Source organism: Lepidochelys kempii, chromosome 9 (genome assembly GCF_965140265.1).
Source record: "Lepidochelys kempii isolate rLepKem1 chromosome 9, rLepKem1.hap2, whole genome shotgun sequence".
Lineage (NCBI taxonomy): Eukaryota > Metazoa > Chordata > Testudines > Cheloniidae > Lepidochelys > Lepidochelys kempii.
The window spans coordinates 27,157,644-27,181,482 of NC_133264.1; the positions used below are offsets into that span (position 1 = coordinate 27,157,644).

At 41.0% G+C, this 23,839-nt stretch overlaps 1 protein-coding gene across 1 annotated transcript; it reads left to right on the top strand.

Annotated features, from left to right (window-relative positions):
- Positions 1-977: 977 nt before the first annotated feature.
- IGSF10 (immunoglobulin superfamily member 10) lies at positions 978-23,200 on the top strand. The gene is made up of 7 exons (XM_073358888.1): positions 978-1,020; positions 3,789-4,038; positions 6,419-6,548; positions 8,502-8,892; positions 10,501-14,940; positions 15,591-16,491; positions 20,916-23,200. Exons 1-7 carry the CDS (start codon positions 978-980, stop codon positions 22,822-22,824), a joined length of 8,064 nt encoding a protein of 2,687 aa, XP_073214989.1. The 3' UTR covers positions 22,825-23,200.
- Positions 23,201-23,839: the final 639 nt, after the last annotated feature.

Genomic DNA, 23,839 nt, shown 5'->3' on the forward strand with positions numbered 1-23,839 from the left:
AATCAAGCCACAAAGTTCCATGAAAGTGCCCTTACGCATGTGAAAGTTTTGCAGCCACCAGGAATCATCCCAGACCTGCAAGACTATGCGGTCCCACCAGTCTGTGCTTGTTTCCCGAACCCAGAATCGGCGTTCCATGGCATGAACCTGCCCCATTAGCACCATGATGCATGCATTGCCAGGGCCCATGATTTGAGAGAAGTCTGTGTCCATGTCCTCATCACTCTTGTCACCATGCTGACATCGCCTACTCGCCCAGTTTCGCTTTGCCAGGTTCTGGTGCTGCATATACTGCTGAATAATGCACGTGGTGTTTAATGTGCTCCTAATTGCCAAAGTGATCTGAGCGGGCTCCATGCTTGCCGTGGTATGGCGTCTACGTGGAAAAAAGACGCACAACAATTCTCTGCCATTGCTCTGACAGAGGGAGGGGCAACTGATGACATGGCTTACAGGGAATTAAAATCAACAAAGGGGGTGGCTTTACATCAAGGAGAAACAAGAACAACTGTCACACAGAATGACCCCCTCAAGGGTTGAACTCAGAACCCTCGGTTTAGCAGGCCAATGCTCAACCCACTGAGCTATCCCTCCCCTCTGTATTCCAGGCAGGACTGAATCTCCATTAAATTTTTCAAGGTGCCCCTGACAGACCTCATGGAAACAATTGTTAGCGATTGATTTCACAGAGGGAGGGAGGGAGCGGGGAGCAAATGAATACAAAACAAATCTGGTCTATTTCTTGTTTTGATCCACTCCATCTGTCTTTTACATCTTTGGCTGGCAGCAGACGGTGCAGTAGGACTGCTAGCCATCCTCATCTCCTGGCTACTCGCCAGAAGACGGTGCATTACGACTGCCAGCAGGACTGAAGACAATGACCTGGTCGAGTCACTCCTATTTTAGTCCCTGCCCCCATGTCTGCCCAGGCACTCCTGCTCGACCTTACCGAGGTGGCCAAGAGCACCTAGGCCATGATGACGATGGTTATCAGCCCTATTGCCCATCTGCTGTCACAAGGCAATGAGCTGCTGCTGTGTAGCAATGCAGCACCACGTCTGCCAGCACCCAGGAGACGTACAGTGACAGTGAGCTGAGAGGGCTCCATGTTTGCCATGGCATGCACAGGTAACCCAGGAAAAAAGCCACAAAACGATTGTCTGCCGTTGCTTTGACGGAGGAAGGGAGGGCAGGCCTGACGACATATTCCCAGAACCACCCGCGACAATGTTTTTTGCCCCATCAGGCATTGGGATCTCAACCCAGAATTCCAATGGGCGGCGGAGACTGCGGGAACTGTGGGATACCTACCCACAGTGCAACACTCCGGAAGTCGATGCTAGCCTCGGTACTGTGGAAGCGCTCCGCTGAGTTAATGCACTTAGAGCATTTTGTGTGGGGACACACACAATCAACTATATAAAAACGATTTCTAAAAAACCGACTTCTATAAATTCGACCTAATTTCATAGTGTAGACATACCCTTAAGAGAGATGAAGCCTGATATGATTTTACAGAGACGTTTTGAGATGTTTAGATGATGGTATAGTAGAACATTATCCATGACACAGGTATACAGAAACCAGATACAGTGGTCCAGAGTCTTTCACACCAGCGCACAGAGGAGGCAGGACTGGAAGGACTCTGGGACCAGAGGCAGTGGGGAGAAGGGACAAGGAGGAAGTTTTGCACTGTATGGGATGGGGAATTAGAGAGGTGGGGGTAGAGGGGCCTGTGCTCAGGGGCAATGAGCATGGTGGGGGATTGGGAATTAGAGTGAGGGGGCAGAGGGGCCGTGCCCCGGGGCAATAAGCCCGGTGGGGGATAGGGAATTAGAGTGCGGGGGGGAGCGCAGGCAGTAGCGGGGGCACATGGGCCGGTGCCCAGGGCGGCGTGGGCGGACTGAGGCGGAGAGGGGCAGAATCAGGAGAGCGCCGGAGGCGCCCCGGGGACCTAGGTCCCGTAGCTGCAGCCCAGAGGAGAAGCGGCGAGCCTGGGGCTGCGGGCGGCTCTTGCTGGTGCTGCCCAGCAGCGGGCCGGGGCGGCCGCGGGAGAAGGCGCCTCTCTCCCCCCAATCAGCGTGCCGCGGGAGCCGGGGGGCGTGCCGAGCCCGTGCGGGGAGTGCAGGGCACAGAGAGGGGCTGACAGCTGCGAAGAGAGGACACGGGAGCCCCTCACTCCCCCCAGGCTGCAGCCGCACACGCGGGCGCAGCCCAGAGCCCCGGCACCTGCCCAGGGAGGGGCGAGAGAGCCGGCGGGCAGGGCACGGGCACGGTCTCCGGACCCCGGGGTTCAGGCTGCGGGAGGAGCGCTGTGCGCGAGCAGAAGCCAGGCGAACACGGCGCGCGGGAGACTTGCCGGCCACTCGGGCCATGCACCTTGACTCGGCTCGGGGGCCGGCGCCTCGCTGAGGGCGGGGGGAAGGTAGCGCCTCTGACCGCTCCTCCGGAGCCCCGGGCGCGCCCTGCCCCTCACCTGACTGGCTGCTGCAAAGGGCCTTTTCTCAGTGCCAGTGGGGGCCGGTCTTCCCGTCCCCCTAGCGTGTGTCTCGCTGCTGGTTTTCCATTCATAAACCGAAAGCGGCACTGACGGAGAAAAAAACCAGCTAATTACAATTTTGAGTCTCAGGTACGGTCCTTTCTATGGTATTAGGGCATTTTTGTATGGTCTTTGCAATATTCGCTCTGACCGTCTCACCTTTGCTCCTTGCCCAGGTAAGACTGGACTTACAGTAACTGGTTTAAGGGTAAAGTTCGTTTATGAACATTGAAAGGGCTGAGAGTTTTACTTATTCATCATTTATAAAGTGCTGTGAAAAGGCAGCTCTGGAACCAAATCTGGCTTCTCTTATTCACCTGAGCAGGCTTATTGCAGTCAGTTGTGCTAACTGCAAGAATCAAAGGAACTGGATGTAGCCTATAGACTCTTTAAACTCCCAACATCCCTTGGATTTTGATCCAAAGAGATGCTGAGTAAATTGTTGATTTCACTGAGAGATGAGGGTGCTTAGCACTTCCGTGGTTTAGGGCACAGATTTTTGAACAAAAAGAAATTCACAGTTCAAAATAATGCAATAGTCTCTTCTTCTGAACTTGTCTGTAGTTAGACTGTTACCAATGCAGCTCAGTTCAGGGAAGGTTTAGATCCCAACAAGCTTTTAATACCAGACTGTTAAGTACCAAACTCTAGTAGCTGATTATAGACATTCCTGGTGAACAACCATCTCTGCTGTGGAACTCTATGCCAACCCTTGCAGAAGCAGAGTATTGGAGGGGGGATTCATTGCTTGGATATAGTCTAAAGAATAGAAAGAACAGGATTAAATTTGAGTGGCATTAGTCATGCTTCTTCTACAGGCTGATTTTTAAACTAGCTCAGATTCTTTGAAATTTGTTAATTTTGTTTGGAGTAATTATTTGGCAAGAAAGGAGCTGACGTGTTCTTTGGCAAGAACAAATCACAAGCAGATTTATGGATGTTTTAAATAACCAAAATCATATATTTGTAACAATAGTCTCTTTAGGGTGTCAGGTTTATTACTACTTCTACTACTATTACACCTGTAAGCAATAGCATGCCTAGTGCTTCTCATTAAAAGTAAGAAACCGTGCAGGATTTTTTAAAATTATAAATACTTCAAGCTATTGTATCAATTTGAAAAATGAGGAAAACCCTACAGTTTTTATGGTAGCAAACTTTTCTATAATAGTTGTACAAGTACCCGGGTGTAAGATACCTGATACTTATCTCACAATATGACTGCTTGTGTTTTCTGTTTTGTTTGCAGGGTTGCATTTGTTCGTGCTTGCTGTGAGGGATGTTGTTTTAGGATTAGCACGCAGGATGAAAGTAAAAGGCAGAAGCAAACCTTGCTTGCTGGAGTTTCTCTTCAGTTTCTGCCTGGCTACTCTTCCCAGCAGTAGTACCTGCCCCAGGCTCTGTGCCTGCTATGTCCCTACTGAAGTACACTGTACATTCCGGTACCTCACAGCCATCCCACCACACATCCCCCAAAACGTGGAGCGCATCAATTTAGGGTATGTTTAACATCTGCATTTTATCTATGCTGTGCAGTTAACTCTCGTTGCCTTGCAAAATATAATTAGAGTTTCTGGGTTTGTGTTAAAATTGATTTTAAAAACCTTTAAAATCTACTATTTTGCAGTATTCAGAATTCATTACAGTAACAGCTGGCAAAACCTAATGTTCTCCCACATTGATTGGGAGTTCAAGGTTTCAGATTCTAGGGGCCAATTGTTAAATAATTTAAGGAATATAATTTTTAAAAACAGATAAAAACAAAATGTATTTGGTTTGAACGATAATTTGCACAAGAATAGACATCCACTTTCCCTTTTCCATAACTGGCAGTCTGAGACTTGATTTTCCCCACTACTTTTACCCCACCACCTTAATGCAAAATCATGTTATCACTAGGGATGGAAGAACCTCCAAGGATTTGGAGTATACAGTTCTTTCTTTTATACTTATCTGAACCTACTGAGTCTGTAAAAGTGAATTCAGAGGATTCCTGCCTGGAATTGAGATCATCCTTACAAAGGTTAAGACTGGAGTGCAAACTCAATAGGTCTGTTCAAATTCATGCTTTGCCACTTCCTGTGTAACATTTGGCTAGCCATTTAGTCTTTCTGAGGATGATAATATTTTCTACCTCACAGGGTTGTTGTGAGAACAAATTGATTAACATATATGGGTCTCAGATACTATGAAGATTAGTACCAGCACTTCCACTTTGCACATACTGTACCATGAGAAAAACTTTTCATATGATACTTTGCCTCCTCTGTTTCTATCTGCTAATTGGATATGAAGTAACACTTCTCTGAATATTTGTCTCAGAAACTATTCTGTTCTATAATTGGGTAAATTAGGGAGGGAATAGATGTTTATTTTATCCATACTGGTTTCTCCCCTTTTATTTCTCACTAACCTTCAAGTTATCTATTCAAATTTGTTTTTCTGTAATGCCCTGTTGTGAAAGTCTTGATAATACAATCAAACAAGACCAGCCAGCAACTTTAAAAAAATCTGTATCTGAGTGTGTCTAATCCATATCATTATTATTAGAGGGCCCGCTAAAGGGCTGGCTAACAGTGGCCACAGTTCAAATCCAGCCCAGGCTGATAGGACTTCATCTTGACCACTGAAGTCAACAGGAGCCTTTCCATCTACTTAAGTGGGCATGGTATCAGGCCCATAGTGATCAAGTGCCCAGCACAATGGGGCCGCAATCCTGATAGGAGCCTTTTGGTTCTATGATAATATAAATAATAATAATTATTAAAAACAACTACCACCACTACTCGGTGATTTTTTGGCCCATGAAAAATAAGCTTCAATTCTCTGTCCAGGTCCTGGTGGGGAGGCATCCACATCACCATATCCCTGATCGTAGTCAATACTGAAGAGTCATAAATATGGTGAAAGGATTAGAAAATATGCCTTATAGTGATAGACTCAAGGAACTCAATCTATTTAGCTTAACAAAGAGAAGGTTAAGGGGTGATTTGATCACAGTCCATAAATACCTCCACAGGGAACAAAAATTTGTCAATGGGCTCTCATCCAGCAGACAAAGATATAACAAGATCTAATGGCTAGAAGTTGAAGCTAGACAAATTAAAACAGGAAATAAGGCACACATTGTTTAATAGTGAGGGTAATTAACCACTGGAACAATTTTCCAGTGGTTGTGATGGTTTCTTTATGACTGGCAATTTTTAAATCAAAATTGGACTTTTTAAAAAAAGATACAGGGTATGTTCTAGTTTGAATAGGAATTATTTTGGGGAAGTTCTATGGCCTGCATTATACAGAAAGTCAGACAAGATTATCACAATCACTTCTTCTGGCCTTTGAAACGATTAATCTAGTCTTGTTAACAATCGCAGCAGAGAGCAATGACCGTGAACTACGTCCTTTCGACTCCATCTGCTGTTAAGGCACGTTGATGGGGTAATGTGGGGAAGCTTGTATTTTCTGTGTAATAAAGATTCCAGCTGATCCCACCTTTCACCAGCCATGAATAATTTTGAAAAAAAAATCATAAAAATTCAATGCATTATTGTAGACATTTACCGGTACTGAAGCTCCTTCTCCTCCTCCTACACAAGAGTCCAAAGATGGCAATTTTCTTCTCATGTTCTTGCATCCATCTACTGCAGATATTTCCCCACCTACTTGAATACAGTCCACAGGAATCAGTCTGTGCCAGACTAGCAAAATCTTTGAGTTTTACCTGCTAAGATGAAAAAAGCATTTAGAATTTGCCTTGTCACATCAGAACTAAAATCTACCTTTGTTATGCATTTGCAAAAGAAAGTTTTCTTTTGTTTTTTACTTTTGAACTTTAGCTGACTGACTAAACCCAGATCTGGAATGAAATGTTTGTTACAGTTACAACAGCTTGGTTAAACTGACCGAAACAGATTTTTCCGGCCTGGAGAAACTGGAGTTGTTGATGTTGCACAGCAATGAGATCCATACAATCCCCGACAAGACATTCACTGATTTAAATGCATTACAGGTAAGAACTGAAATTAGAAGGTGGTCTCATCTTAGTTTTGCTACAGAAAAATCAACAAAAGGTACAAATCTATAGGAACAGACCTGTCGTCCATTTATCTTGATATCCTGTTTCTAATGGTAATTCTGAAAAATGCTTCAGATGAAATCATGCTCTTCCCCTTCCCAGTGTAATTAATTTTGAAATACTGTACCCACAGGGGAAATTTCTTTCTGTCCCAGCTTGGCACTTAGATACCAGGCTGAGGAGTGTTGTGAATATCTGCCAGCACTGTCCTAGCTAGTACTTCTAGCAGTTGCAATTCTTATTCATATCCACCAAGACAAAAGGGAGAGTATTGCTGCAAAGCTCCTTGTATGACAGAAAGAAAATGCTACATTCTAATATTAAGGACAGTTCTTTGATGTTATTTACAGTGGATGAGACAGGTTTATAATATTTGGTGCTTTATTGCTTATTTAAAATAAAACATTAGTAAACTTATGACAGTAGATCTTCTCTAAATTGCACATCCCATCATTTGCACACAGAACCAAGTGGGTTTCTTAGCATGTCTCTGCAGAGATTTCCTAGAAGATTGTTATAGGAAGGTCATATATAACAATTACTTTATTTTTATAAAGTAAATTACCAGTTCAGAGGAAGTTCTGCATTGAAGCAGCTGGTGCATTGTGCCATTCAGAAATATTAGAAAATTAAATAAAATATACTTATCTTCAGACCAACTCTGTGTGCAGCTCACACATATTAATTTAAAATTATTGACTTTCTACTTTCCACCTAAGGTAACTGCTGCAATGCCTCTGGCTGTATTAGTGCATATTTCACTAGGGGTAGCTCTAACAGATGGACTTCAGAGCATTTTGCACTTCATTGAACAGCCTGGAAGCTACAGTAGAGAGCTGAGGGTTTTTGTTGGTTTGTATTTCAAGAGTCCTCTGGCAATTAAGGAGAATAAGGGCTTGTCTGTCTACACATGGAGTTAGTCAGGAACAGCATTTTTGAATAACTCTACATGTGGACACTTTTATGCCGGAATAAAGCACTCTTGTTTTGGAACAAGAGTGTCTACATATGGAGTTATTCAGGAATAACTACTCCTGAATGGCTCCATATGTAGACAATGCCTAAAAGTTTCCCAACTGAAACTTTGATCCACAGCTGCTATTAACTAGAAGAACACAAAGTATGACTGTAAATAATTATAACAATTAGATTTGGCAAATACTTCAACAAAGTAGATTTTGTGCATTATTGTTGCTTTTTGTATTGTTTGTTTACTCGCTAATTTGCAACATTCAGTAATTCATAAAGGCATCACCAGTTCTTTGTGAGGATTAGGAAGCCAGTAAAGAACATACATACTAAAGTATGTAAAGTATGATTCCAACCTGAAAAATGATTGCAAAAATGGTTTTATCATTCCATATTTATTAGCACTCAATGACCTTTTGCCAAATTTGCTCATTTTAGACTGCAAGTCTGCAAACAAAGTGCCATCAGAAAGTTGAGTTTGGCTAGCACATTCTCTCTCATAAAAAAGTTAATAATTCTTTTCATTATTTGTCAGACAAAATATTTGTTGGCCAAGAATCCAGCTTGTTCTTCCATATTTGTATAGGCATTGTAGTAGTAAGTGAAGGAAAAAAAATATACACTCACTTATTTTATGGTCCAACCCTGCTTACCTTCTTCACAAAAGCAGTTTGATTGGGACTATTGGTATGTAAAGTGTATACATACATTGGCCTGTTGAATATTTGAGGTCATGTCTGACCATAACCACTTATAAAAATGATAATATCTGTTGTTTTTTCCCATAGTGCCTATGACTCATATATCTAGGTACTTCACCTGAGTAGTAATAATTCAAAGTTGGCTAGAATTCTTCTACTAATACCAAAATAATGTAGGTTTTTATTAGACTTTTTATCCCTATCTTTTCACCAACAGGTCTTAAAAATGAGCTATAATAAAGTCAGAATACTTCAGAAGGACACTTTTCATGGTCTCAAGAGCTTGGTACGGTTGCATATGGACCACAATCAAATTGAATTTGTACACCCAGAAGTTTTCTATGGGTTTATATCACTGAGGCTGGTGCACTTGGAAGGAAATTTACTTAAACAGCTTCATCCAGATGCTTTTGTCACCTTGCGCTACATCCAGATATTTAAAACATCCTCCATAAAGCATATATACTTGTCTGACAACTTCTTAACATCACTACCACAAGAGATGTTTTCTTACATGCCTGAACTAGAGAGCATATACCTTCATGGAAACCCTTGGTCCTGTGATTGTGATCTACAATGGTTTGTAGACTGGGCAGAACAATGGCCAGGTACAGTACGAGCTGAAAGATTTCTGTTTGTTTATACCTTCTTACTAGATTGGTGACTTCCCATGGGGTCTTTGCAAAGGAGGCATCATTCTCTAGTTGCTACAGGGTGAGCCTGAGATCTGGGTTCTGTTTCTAATTGCCACTGATTTAATGTGTGACCATAACCTCTCTAAGCCACCATTAAAATGGAGAAAATAGCTTCCAGGTTTTGAAAGTGCTTTGAGATTCTTCATTGAACTGCACTATTTAAGTGCAAAGTATTATGATGACCAGTTAGTAATGTCTGGATAGAGGCATTATAGTAGTCATCTATTTTTGTGTGTGTGCAAATTAGTAATTAAATTATTTACGAAGAGTAAGAGATTGGTCATTTACTATAACAACACTTTTTTAAAGTGTAACACTTTATTCTGTGACTTTCTGTTGATCTTCTGTGACTTCCTTGTCAGCTGTTTAAAATGTTATTCCTTACCATTCCATGGCCCCATGGTGCCTTATTCCCTTAAATTACCATGCATCTCTTTTATTTCCATTATTGTTGGCTAGCAAGGTGCACGCACACGCATGCAAACGGAATATCTGAATGTTGTTTAGTGGCCTAAATGAACTGAGGTTAGTGGTCCCAATACATTTCCAAGCTCAGGTATCTCTAAATGGAACCCTTTTTGGCAGTGCCCAAAGCTGAATGTTCAAGAATGAATTATCTTCTCTCTATACAGGTGAAAATGTTGAAAGAGAATGAATTATCCTCTCTCTCTCTCTAAGTGGTTCCCTCTAGGGCTAGACTGAGGTACATTTTAGGTGAAGTGCGGATAGAGAGATGCATTAAATGTGTAATATTTTCTGTGTAGTTTACAATTTGATAACCAGAACAAATACTTTTGTTAGTTTTTATATTTTTAGAGCATACTATGGTATTATGGTTTGCAGTCTTAGTCTCAGGAATAATAATTATTTACAAGAATAAGCAGCTTTCTTCAGACAAATTTTTGAGATAAATTGTTTTCATGACAAAGCATAACCAGATGATGTTACCAAACCACTATAAGATGTGTGACAAATGATTTTTTGGAAAGCTTGAGATAAAAGGGAAGGATTGTCTTTTGGCTAAAGGAGAAGAAAGGCAGCCTTGGATAAGTCCCATTGTTTCTCCAAAGCTTGCCTTTGTGGTCATTAAAAGAAGGAAAGTAATAATTGCCTACCTCGCAATGGTAAGCCTCAATTAATTAGGGCCATATTGTGCCTGACCACAGGGAAGGTGCACAAGTGAAGAAGAGGGCACAAGGAGTTTCTTCTCCTTTTTGCACCCCTGAACAGGATCTGGGCACAATAGAACAATGCCTCCTACAGCTCTTGCTGGAGCTGTGTGCTTCCCAAGGCAAGGCTGTGGCATGCTGACTAGCTGTGATAGCAATGATAGTCATACTGAAGGTTTCACTAATGGAATAGGCAACAGTTAAAATAAAGCTTGGTGATGACTTAAAGATCTCTGTTGTCAATACTTCATAGCCCTTTATTCAAGGAAAGATCTTTCAGCAAAATATAAGTTGTTGTTTTGGTACTGGAACTAGTATCACAAAAACTTACATTATTTTTTCCTCCCCCTAGATATTATAAAGTGCAAGAAAGACAGAGGTTCTTCTAGTGCCCAGCAATGTCCAGTTTGTGCCAATCCCAGAAATTCTAAAGGCAAACATTTAGTTAACATCCCATCTGCATCTTTAACCTGTAGTAAGCCAACCATAGACCCCTCCCTGAAATTTAAAAACATCACTATGCCAGATGAAGGGGACTTCATTTCCATCTCTCCCAAAGATTTTATAGCTCCCATTGGAACCATGATGTTGAATATGACAGACCAAACAGGAAATCAAGCTAACTTGGTTTGCAATGTTCAAAAACCCACAAAAATGTCCCCACTCTCATTTGACAAAGATGGTGATAATACAGTACTCAAAGTATCATTTTCAACATTTCTGGTGTGTAGTATTGATTATGAACACATTCAACAGCTGTGGAGCATATTGGCCCTATACAGTGATTCTCCCCTGAAACTCGAAAGGAATCTCTTACTGACCAAAGTGCCTTACATCAGTTATAAGTACAAACAGACGTACTCTGAAAGTGAAGAAGTTTTTACCAGTGTAGAGAGTGAACTGACAGCTGAACCTTCTTGGCTGCTCCAAGGCCAGGTGGCCTTACAATTAGACAGGACAGCAACCACATTCAGCACACTACATATTGGATATGTAACTGATGCTCAAATTATCTTGCCCAATGCTAATGAAAAACAGTTGAGACACAGCTGGGCCATAATTTCAAGAGATAATAAAACAAGAGTTGAACACACAGTTTTAGTGGGTGGGACCGTGGAACTGGACTGTCAGGCATTTGGTGAGCCTTCTCCTACCATTGAATGGATATTAGCTGATGGGAGCAAAGTTAGAGTGCCATATGTTAGTGAAGATGGAAGAATCATAATAGCTAAAAGTGGAAAATTCACACTGCGGACAGCTGATAGTTTTGACACTGGAGTTTATCACTGCATAGGCACAAATTATAACGATGCAGATGTCCTAACATTTAGGATCACAGTGATTGATACTTACGTGGAACACAACAACGTTAATGGGGCTCAACTTTCGGCATTCATTGGTGACACACTCTACCTTCCATGTCAGTCTGTTGGTGTCCCAGATGCATCTATTAGTTGGATCCTACCTGAGCACACAGTTCTTCATCAGTCTGTAAGAAGCAAACATATTTTCCACAATGGTACACTAAAAATACAAGAGATAACAGAACGAGATAGTGGCTATTTTAGATGTGTAGCAGCCAATCAACATGGTATGGATTTTTTGATTTTCCAAGTGCTAGTTAAAGTGAATGAGGGTGCTTCACAAAAACAAAAGACAGCTCCAGAAGAAAATGAAGAGAGAGATGGATCTGGTCATGAGGAGCTTAGAGCTGCTACAAAACATAAGTATCCATTAGCTACTGTGCAAACTTCAGTAACAAGTAAAGCACCCACTGATTCTGCATCCAGAAATCAACCTATAGGGATTGCAAATAAATGGAATAACTATAGCGAGATGACTTACAGACGCAATGGGGACAAAATAAACAGACGATTTAGGGGACACAGAAGACAATTCCCTTCCTCAGCCAGGAGAATTGACCCACAACATTGGGCAGCATTTGTTGAAAAAACAAAGAAGAATTCCACTTTGCCAGAAAAACAAGAAAATGCCAGAACAAAATCACCTACACCAGACCATCTATCCTCTAAGGTGTCTGGGCATAAGGAAGAAACATCTGGTGACCATATACCTCCAGAAGAAGAATTTATTATACTAGCATCTGAAGCACCAACTATACCTACTCTGAAAAAGGTTTCTGCAACTATTGTAACTGAAGAACCTAAAACTACATCAAGTAATTTCAAGTCTAAAACAACTTCTGTCATGGTTACAGAGGCAGTAGCTCCAACAGTTAGTCCATGGATTACACAGTCTATAAGACCCAAGAGCAAAAAGCCAAATGCAGATCTAACATCTGCAGTCACAAGACCAAACTCATTGGAAACTTCTGAATTAAATCAAACATCATTAACTATTATACAGCCATTAACTACATCTAGTTTAGTGAATAGTACAGCTAAAGACTTTAATCCTGAACACAGATTGGTGTCTTTCGGGGAAAGTAATCAGTATTTAAAAATCATATCTACAACACAAACAGCAGATGTTACTGAAATTACCAGCCTTGTCACTTCCCAGAACATAGTTGAAAAACCTGATTTATTTACTGAGTCTATTGATAAGACTTCAGCTAAATCAGATCATCGAATATCTGTAGTGACAGTCAGCGAGCCAAACACTGAATTTGGTCACATTTATTTTCACAGTACTCAAAAAATAACAACTCCTAAACTACCACCAGGGTCAACTATTATTACTCATCAGCAGATTCAGATAATTAGAGATGTTACAGCTAATACACTACAGTCAAGACAACGATATGGAAGACGAAGGAAAATTTCTGGTAGAAGACGAATTATTAGACCAGATCGAATTCCAGCTATCAGAGGACATAGATATAATTTTGTGAGACAAGAATCCAGTAGAGAAAGTACAACTCTGCCTCCAGCTATGGAGCTGGACACAAAATGTCTATTGTGTTCACATCCCGCAACTCCTTCCAGAAGTTCACTTGAACTGCTTAGCCCAGAAACACATATGCCCCCACCTGTGAAAGTGGATATACCAGAACTCACATCAGAGCAGCCTACAAGTCAAACCACAGCATTCCTGGCTGAAGAGAAAAACAGACTCACTGCAGAAGGAGAAAAAACAACTCCCACTGTAATGCCTTTCTATAGTGAAAGCACACAGGGTACCCTGCAAAGGAAACTAGAGGACAGTTCACCGTTGCAAACACACACTGTCAGACTCCCTACAACTGCAAGACAGACCCTTAGTGTATCTATGGAAACTACAACTTCTGCAGACAGCAAGACATCCTCAAATGTTAAATCCATCCTCCCAACCACTAAAATTAGAACTTCTTCCAAAGTTTTAAGAGGAAAAATTCCTTGGCACCATCTCTTTGGAAAGACACACATTCAAAAGGAGCTATTGAAGAAGCTACCCAGACGACGAACAAGTACAGTGCCATCATCAGCAATAACCAGCATGCTTCCTAAAACTACTGCAACGCTATCCATAGATAGAGTTTCTCCTTTACATTTAACAACAATTTCAGTGGAAGTGAATCAAACTGATGGTCTCTTATCCCTAACTAAACCTATCAGTCATGACAATAGTATGTCCGAGAAACAGTCTCCCATTCCATCTCTTACTACTGCAGAACTGCCATCTTCAGCCTATTCTTCTAATCTTCCAACTGTTATGAAGAAAGAAATACTTGCAACAAGACCAATGCCAACATTTAAATCTGCTACTGTTCCCCACACTGAAATGAAAATCACTAAAATCAAAGCATTCAGAGCTGGAAGGAGGAGAGATCAAAGGAGGAAAAAGCCCCAGAAGATTACGACTTCACAAAGCATTACTACAAGCCATAGCACCACCAGTGCTTCATCGGTGAACACAACCTTGTATATCCTGACAACAGCTAAGTCTTTAACTAAGCCCACCATCCCCATACCCACTGAATTTCTTTATAAGAACACAAGTGTAATCCCAATTACAACTGTGCCACAGATTCTTCACACAAAAGAGGTAACTAAAGGTTCACCTGTAACAACTATGCAAACATTAACTAGAATTACAACAGCTGGGAACACTCAACCTGTTAAACTACCATCTGATGTTTTCTCTACTGAAAAACCTGCCATTACAATCCCAGCCATATCACCTTCTTTGAAGCCTTTCAACACCACCACAATATTACCTGCCACATCCTTTGTAACATCTGAATCAGTGCCTAATCAACAAAACAAAACTATTGTAATGGTAAGTAAAAGACCACACCAAAAAATGGGAGAGAGAGTTATTCAGCAGAAACATACAGCACAGGCAACATTTCCTGACAAAGCTGAGCTCAGTACCAAATCTCCTGCTGTAACTACCCATGTGATCAACTCCAGCATACAGCATCCTACCCCATTAACATCCCAAATAACAGAGACACCACACGCAAGTATCATGCAAATCACCTTATCTCCCCAGTGGGAAAACAAGTTTTGGCATAAACAGTCTCCTGAAGTTTCAGAAATAGGCAAAACATTAACAGTTAATACTCTGACTACATTAAAATCCCCACAGAGCTCCACTCCATACACTCCTGCAAGGAGAAGGGACAAGGACAATTCTGTCAAAAGCTGGTTTGACAAGACAGCAGATCAAGAAACCAACAACAACCTCATAGCCCTAGACTCTTTATATAAAAATAGATTGGCAAAGCCTAGAATAGTGGGAGGAAAACTGGCTGCTTTTACCGTTTTGGCTAATTCAGATGCCTTCATCCCTTGTGAAGCGACTGGTAATCCCCTTCCCACAATTCACTGGACTAAAGTGTCATCAGGTAAGCCATATAAGCCTTGTTTAAAAGGTTGTCTTCTACTATATATTAGCAATAAGACAGGCGCTAGGTGCACCATGCTGGGATATAGCCATGCTTTAGGTGGATACCAGCCATAAAGCAATAAGATGAATACTACATATGGCTGAAAAGTAGTAATATTCCAGCACTGCACATACATCCTTAAGTGTCTTACTGTATTTATAAAATGGCTTTTCAAGAAAGAGAGAGAAAGGAAAAAAGGTCAATCTGTATTTAACGTTTACCATATTCAGCATATGTTAACAATAGCATTATTGTAGTGAGGCCTATACAGAAGATCATGTTTCTTAAGAATCCACCTGTAATAAGATCTTGCGCTCCATTGCTGAGCAATTCTGTTCCCCCCACCCCCTGATTTTTGTTGGTTCCGTAATACATCTCTCACAATATACATAAACACATGCACTGGTATTCCTCTCATTCCTGTCACTGTTCTTTAGCCCTTATGGGACAAAAAGTGTGCTCAGATACCATGGTGATGAGTGCAGGATAAAAACCAAGGCAGCTGGTTTTTTGCTAGCAATTATTATTGTATTAGATAAAAAGCAAAAGTAAATAAATAAAGGCTTCTTATGTAATATAAATATATTTTACTTTTTTTGTTTAATTAGGGACTGATGTATCAAAAAGCAAGCGTGACAACAGGTTTGAAGTATTTGCTAATGGCACCCTCTCCATCCAGAATGTGAACATTCAGGACCGCGGACAGTACCTGTGTATTGCTGCCAACCAGCATGGCTCAGATCGGCTCCTGGTCACTTTGTCTGTGGTGGCATATCCACCGAGGATCCTAGAGGGCAGGTCAAAAGTGATCACTGTCCATTCTGGAAAGCCTGTGTCTGTGAAGTGTAGAGCTGAAGGTAGGCCCATCCCTACCATTTCATGGATTCTAGCAAACAAAACGTATGTCTCGGAATCTTTTCCAGGAAGTAAACAAGCATCTATGCAATCAGATGGCACTTTAATAATCAAGGAAGTCACTGTTTATGACAGAGGGCTTTACACATGTATGGCTAGTAATCCAGCTGGTGCAGATACGCTGACAGTAAAACTACAGGTGATTGTGGCACCTCCTGTTATTTTGGAAGAGAAGAGACAACACATTGCAGGAATTATGGGTGAAAGTTTGAAACTCCCCTGCACAGCAAAAGGAAACCCTCATCCGAGTGTTCACTGGGTCCTCTTCGATGGAACAGCAGTGAAGCCTCTGCATTTTGTAAATGCCAAACTGTTCCTGTTCTCCAATGGAACCCTCTACATAAGAAACATAGCTCCTTCTGACAGTGGGAACTATGAATGCATAGCTACAAGCTCCACTGGCTCAGAGAGGAGGGTGGTAAATCTCATGGTGGAACAGAAAGATACAATTCCCAGAATAGCAACTGCATCTCTGAAAATGACTCAGCTGAATTTTGGGGACAGATTGCTTCTGAACTGTTCCGCTACTGGGGAGCCAAAGCCCAGAATAATCTGGAGGTTGCCTTCCAAGGCAGTTGTTGACCAATGGCACAGGTAGGAATGTTTCTTTGTGACTGAGCTCGTTTTATTTTTCTAGTGCTTACTTTAACATTGCAGACCACAAATCACTGAAAGAATTTTCTTAAAGAGTCAATCCTGTGATATTGCCAAGCATAAATGCCTAACGTACTGGAACTCTGCTTAACTGAAGCCAAATTTGTTTTTAACCCGCGATAAAAGTGAGTAATCTCTAGTGACAGAAAATGCAATTTTATTGTTATATTTCTAATATTAATGACCCAAATTCAGCCCTATTATAAGCGGGTGCAGCCCAGCTAAATCAGTGAAGCCTAATCTATTCATGCAATGGCTGAATTTAGGTCATTTTATTCTGTTCTGATTTAAGGCCAAATCCTCAACATATGTATGTCAGTTGAATAGGATTTGGATGTTAATATAAAGTTGACCCTTATGCAGGATATATACATTAGAGCAGGGGTGGGCAAACTATGGTCTACAGGCTGGATCCGCCCCACAGGATTGCCACCCCTGCAGTGCCGCGACCCCCGCGCTGCTCCCAGAAGCAGCCGGCACCACGTCTCTGTGGTCCCGGGGGTGGGGGGGATTGCAGAGGGCTCTGTGCACTGCCCTCACCTCTAGGCACCACCCCCCACAGTTCCCATTGGCCAGGAATGGGGAACCACAGCCAATGGGAGCTTCAGGGGAGGTACCCACAGGCAAGGGCAATGCGTGGAGCCCTCTGTCCCCTCTCCCCCCAGGGGCTGCAGGGACATGGTGCCAGCCGCCTTCCAGAGCAGAGCAGCGCGGGGCCAGGGCAGGGAGCCTGCCCTGACACCGGTGCGCACTGCTGCTACCCCGGAGCCACTCCAGGTAAGCGGTGCTGGGCTGGAGCCCAAACCCCTCCTGCACCCTAAGCCCCTGCCCTGAGCCCCATCCTGCACACCACACCCCCTCCCACATACCACACCCCCCATTCCCTCCTGCACCTAACCCTCTGCCCTGGACCTACATGCAATTTCTCCACCCAGATGTGGCCCTCGGGCCAAAAAGTTTGCCCACCCCTGCTTTAGAGTAAGCTTGAGGATTTTTACTTTAGAAAGGCTTTTACATGCCATATGTACCACAGAAGAGATTTAACATAAATCAATTAAATTAAAGGCATCTCAGAGCACAATGGCTACAGAGAAATATAATAAACTTACTATAAATCTGGTATACATAGTAACAATTTAATTATGCTTTGTAAGATTGCTTGTTAAAAAAAACAATTTAGCAGTGACAATGATAGTTTGTGAATGTAGTAGCAAGCAAACGGATATAGTTGGATATCATATAAATATTTAATTGGTAACAATTAGCAATTTATTTTTATAAAAATAAACTGCTTTCCCATCACAAAATTTAAAACAGTTGCACAATAGAATCTAAATTTGTTGGAGCAGAAGTGGGGACAGTTTAACTGTTACAAAATAAAAGTTTTGATTGCAAAATTCCAAAACTAATATAATTGCTAAAAATATGAAAAGCCATTTACTAGTTCATTAAGAAACAGAATCTAGTGAATATAGTTTCTCCTGAAAAGCAAATGGAATATAGTGAGAACACAAATTTATAAAATGAGGGTCTTGATTACTCTTGCAACCTTTGACAGCTGCTTTGACTTCTGTATTTTATGGCTGAGCTGACATGTCTCACATCCTAGCCAGTTACAGAATGAGTGCAGCTAAGACTGGGGTACCAGTTAACATACTTTGTTTTGACTATGTGCATACACCAGTTGCCAGCCATTTGGCTGCAGACAGACTGGCATTACTAAAGTATTCATTTGTTTACTTATAGATTGAAAATATCCCCTACAGGGAAAACCTATAAAACCTCATTTACTGTATTAAAAGCAAAATCCTGTGAGTTTATAGTCCAATTACTGAAAGTTGGTAACAAATTTACTGCAGTATGTTACCAGCAATCAGTAAGTATGACCAAAGAAATTAATTGTTTCACAGCTTACATTGCAGTGTTAAAATTATTATTTCAAATGGTAAATAGCAGTTTAAAAGGCCCAATTCAACAATGACAGTCTATTTTTAACAAAAAATAAATAAATAAATAAAAATCAAATCTGCTGACACTGAGTTGATTTAAATAAAAGTTTGCAGTTTATTGTAATGTCTACCAAATTCATACACACAACATACTTCCTTTGTAGTCACTTTATTAACACTGATCTTAAATGGCCAGATCTGGAATTCTGCCACTAGTGGAGAAGAACATGGTGGATGAGCTTTAGATGGAAGAAACAAGGGGATGTGCCCAGGTTAAATGCAAGACTTCACCTACACTTAACTATTCTGTTTCTGAAAATCAGTAGAGCAGGAGATATTCCAGTGAGTCTAAGTTACTGCCAGTTTCAACGTGATATTGCTTTCAGTGCAAGGGAGTCCTAGCTTTCTAGCTATGTCCTGCACACCAAAAAAGCTGTAGAACCTTCTGTCTATCACCATATATCACTGTTTATAGGCTGCTAGAAGCATTATAAATTAAGATGTTTTTTACACAGAGTTTTGAGGAAAGGTTTATTAAAGCCTGCCACTAAAGTTCCTCACTCATCTTCTCCTGTTTTCTGGGATCTAGTTATTGAACAAAGAGCTGGAGGGGGGGAGGGCAGTGGGGGTGGTCGGGTTCATTCTACAACTCCAGAGACTGCTTCATGCTCTGAAACTTACTTCCCAAGCAAAAAGTTCAAGCAGATTAGATTTCTGATTATATGAACAACTTCCACAATTATAAAACCTATACTTTTAGAATTCCTCCCAAAAGAGACTTGTTGAGGGTTTACTTAGGAAAACGTAGGTCTACAGGGTTTACTTAGGAAAAGCTAGGTCTATGAAGGTGTCAACTGCACAGATTCTTCATTTCCAGAGTTTTCAGCAATATTGTAAAACGGAAAGGATCACTTGATGCGGCAGAGCTTACTAGCTTCACAAAAATGGTACCTCAGTATTAAGGAGCTCCTAAGTTCCGCAAGCATGGAATGGTTATTACCAGATTCAGATGAGCTCTGGTCCTGAAATTTTGGTGTGTAGAACATTTATAATTTAGCCTAATTTTTTCTTTAGTGCGGACTAGGTAGTCTTAAAAAGGCTGAATGGGAGAGATGAAGAGGAAAAAACAAAGCTTTTCATACAGTGTGCAACAAAGGCAAAACCCTAATTAAAAAACCAGGCATGTTCTCACACTGTAGATGAAGGTTTTCTTCTGCAGCTGTAAAGGGTCAGAATTCGCCCATCTCTCTTGCCCATGTGCATTTTTCCTGCAGAAGAGCAATATATGACCCTCACTTTACAAGTGATAACCCAATAAGCATGTATTATTAAATAGGTAGCTATAATAAATGGTTTCCCATTTAAAATTAATTACATTCCCTTTAATGTTCATTTTATGAATGTTTATCCAGATTATTATTTTATACATTTATTCACTATAAGACAAATAAATGATTTATAAAACCTGGGTATAACTCTACCCCCACCGCCCCAAGTTTACACAGGATGGAAATGGTAGAAGGAATGTTTTCCTTAGGGCCTAATTCTACTCACTTGCACCACTGAGTCTCCGAAGAATCTCCACTGAAGTCATTAGAATTACATTAGTGCAAAACCTGGTGTGAGATCAGAATCAGACTCCAAGGTCCAGATTATCTGGTGCAGCATGTTCTAACTAATGTGTCACACTGCTAGCATAAACTGGCTCTAAATTCATTTTAAGCATCCAGGAATCAATCATCTTACTATAAGGATGATCTTGCAGTGGCTGTTACACCATGCACTCCCCTTGCTGCAGTTGTCATAGGGAAATGTGACAACAGTCATGATGCCCTTTATGCCATGCTGATCCTGGGTTGTGTTTTCAGCCCCCTGGTGTTAGAGCAGCCATCAGGTTGTTTTAACACAATGCAGGAGAAAAATGTCTATACCCACAACTGCTGCAGGAGGGAGAAGTGTAAAGGAGAGCTCTAAGTCTGCTTTGCATACAACCATCTGACCTATGCTAGCTGCTTTTTGGCTTTGGCTGAAGTACTGGCCCATAAATTCTGGATCTCTCTTCTCCTATTGATCTGATAGAGCCCAAGTTTGATGACTTTCATGGCACATAGCAAGATTTATTTTCCCAGTCTTTGAGGGGGGGCGGTTTGATGTGGTCAAAGGGGGAAGATAAATTAGTCCTCACAAAAATGGGGGAACAGGGTTGGGAAAGATATTGATATATCTTTGTTTTTCCTTAAAATGGATAGTGTACATGTACCTACAGCACGGGATAGGCACAATTTTAAGATATAGAAGAAAAAAACCCACAGCAATTCATCCACTTGAGTCCATACATCTTTACATCACTTATTAGGGCTCAGTGTTCTTCTTTAGCATGTGGCTACATATTAAACAATTCTTTTTTTCTTCTAGAATGGGAAGTCGAATCCATGTTTATCCTAATGGATCCTTGTTTATCGAGGCAGTCACAGAAAAGGATGCAGGTGACTATTTATGTGTAGCAAGAAACAGAATTGGAGATGACTTGATCCTGATGAAAGTCAGTGTGACTATGAAACCAGCAAAGATTGACCAAAAACAGTATTTTAAAAAACAGGTACCATATGGAAAGGACTTCAAAGTGGACTGCAAAGCCTCTGGGTCACCTGAGCCAGAGATCTCCTGGAGTTTGCCAGATGGCACCATGATTAATAATGTGATGCAAGCAGATGACAATGGACGCAGGTCTCGGAGATACATTCTTTTTGACAATGGAACTCTGTATTTCAACAAGGTTGGAATAGCTGAAGAGGGCAACTATACCTGTTATGCCCAAAATACATTAGGAAAAGATGAAATGAAGGTACACATTACAGTTGTAACAGCTTCACCTCGTATAAAGCAGAATTACAAGACATATGCTAAAGTAAAAGCTGGGGATAATGCAGTATTTGACTGTGAGGTTGTTGGAGAACCCAAGCCAAAAATATTTTGGTTGCTACCTTCCAGTGACATGATCTCATCTTCAACAGACAGATATTTACTGCACGTTAATGGCTCACTGTCAGTCAGCAAAGTGAAACTGTTGGATGCTGGGGAGTATGTATGTGTTGCCCGAAATCCTGGTGGAGATGACACAAAACTTTATAAACTAGATGTTATTTCTAAACCACCCCTAATAAATGGTTTATATACAAACAAAACTGTCATTAAAGCAACAGCAATAAGGCACTCAAAGAAGCAAATAGATTGTATGTCAGAAGGGACACCTTCCCCTCAAATTATGTGGATAATGCCTGACAATATTTTCCTAACAGCTCCATACTATGGGAGCAGAATAACAGTACACAAAAATGGGACACTTGAAATTAGGAATGTAAGGCCTTCAGACACAGCAGATTTTATATGCCTGGTACGTAATGATGGAGGAGAAAGCATATTGGTAGTACAGTTGGAGGTATTAGAAATGCTAAGACGACCAATGTTCAGAAATCCATTCAATGAAAAAATCATAGCAAAAGCAGGAAAAACTATCGTATTAAATTGTTCAGTGGATGGAAACCCTCCTCCTGAAATCATCTGGATATTACCCAATGGCACACGATTTTCCAATGGAGCCAGAATTTCCCGGTATCACATAGGGAGTAATGGTACCCTCATCATCTATAATCCTTCCAAAGATGATGCAGGAAAGTATCGCTGTGCAGCTAGAAATAAAGTAGGCTACATTGAAAAGCTGATCATCTTGGAAGTTGGTCAGAAGCCCACTATTCTTACCCATTCAAGAGGGCCAATAAAGAGCATCAGTGGGGAATCATTATCCCTTCACTGTCTCTCTGATGGAAGCCCCAAACCAAACATTATATGGACAGTACCAAGTGGCTATGTGCTAGATCGGCCTCAAATTACTGGGAAATACATATTACTTGAAAATGGTACTTTAGTTATTCGAGAAGCAACCATTCGTGACAGAGGAAACTACCTGTGTAAGGCTCAGAACAATGCTGGAGAGTCGTCTATAACTGTTCCTGTCATGACTGTAGCCTATCCCCCACGGATTACAAATAGACCACCACAGAGTATACGCACTACAGCTGGGGCAGCAGTTCAGCTCAACTGTATGGCACTGGGGATACCAAAACCAGAAATCACATGGGAGCTGCCAGACCACTCTGTGCTTTCCCCAGCTAGTAAAGGCAGACCATCTGGAGGTGAACTTCTTCACCCCCAAGGGACATTAATCATTCAGAATCCAAAATCTTCAGATTCTGGCATGTACAAGTGCATAGCTAAGAATCAGTTTGGCAGCGATTTCACAATAACATATATTCAAGTTGTTTGAAATGAGAAATACAGGCTGAGCAGTTGTTAACAAAGTCTCCATCTGGACTGAGTTTATTTGTGGAAGTTTAATCAAAGGCAGCCAAGAAGCATGTAGGTGGATCCAAATACATTTACAATAATCAATGTACAATGAACATGCAAAAGAGAAAGACTTGGGAAAAATTTTTGCAGTATGAACTAGAATGGATTTACTCAATGACAAATGGACTTCAATTAAAAACATAAGGCACTTTTATTTTGCCAACAAATAGTTAACATCAAAATAAAACTGCTTTCCAGAGATGTACCTGAAAAATCTTCAGTAAAGGATGGCCTTTTTTTAATATTAGTTTCTTATTGTCCATCTTGTATCACTATGATAAGCATGGCACACATAATGCAAAAATATTTAAGAACAAAAGAGAGGAAATTTTACTGTGATTTAAATTGCCTTACTGATATGTATGAATATTTTGTAGTTCTTTTATAAATATTTCACAGAAAATAAGTGTTTAGCTATTTTAAATAATATGACATTCTATTCTTTCACAATGGAGAACTTTTTCCAGGGCAGTAGGAGAAATACAAAATGATTTAATAATGCTCTCTAAATGGACAATAGGGTTTCTATTAATCTTTGTTTAAAAATTCAAAAGCAACAAAACCTGCTTATTAAAACAGAGTAGCTTGGTACGTCACTTTCACCACACGCTCAGCTTCTGATCAAATTAAATCAAATTAAAAAAATAAGTGCATCAATTTGTATTGGAATTCAGAATGAAAGGGGCTCAGTCAAATAGAAAATAGTCTTCCCAAGCATCTGCCTCCTGCAAATTCAGGAGAAAGCCCCGTTTCAACAGGAAATGGCCACTTACGCATTCTGCGCCGGAGAAGATTTTTGGACTCCCTGGGGCAAATAAACCTCAAAAGCTTAAATCACTAACTGACTTGTCTTTCTAAGAGAGGTGTTAATGTAGGCTCACGGCACAGCTCCAACACCAATGCAGAACCTGAGTATTTGCAGGGAATGCTGG

Bases quoted from the DNA above. Each gene is read 5' to 3' on its own strand.
- IGSF10 (XM_073358888.1), top strand. From the start codon at position 978: ATGACGATGGTTATCAGCCCTATTGCCCATCTGCTGTCACAAG. The intron at 14,941-15,590 runs GTAAGCCATATA...TTGTTTAATTAG, and splicing joins CTGGACTAAAGTGTCATCAG to GGACTGATGTATCAAAAAGC. The intron at 16,492-20,915 runs GTAGGAATGTTT...TTTTTCTTCTAG, and splicing joins GTTGTTGACCAATGGCACAG to AATGGGAAGTCGAATCCATG.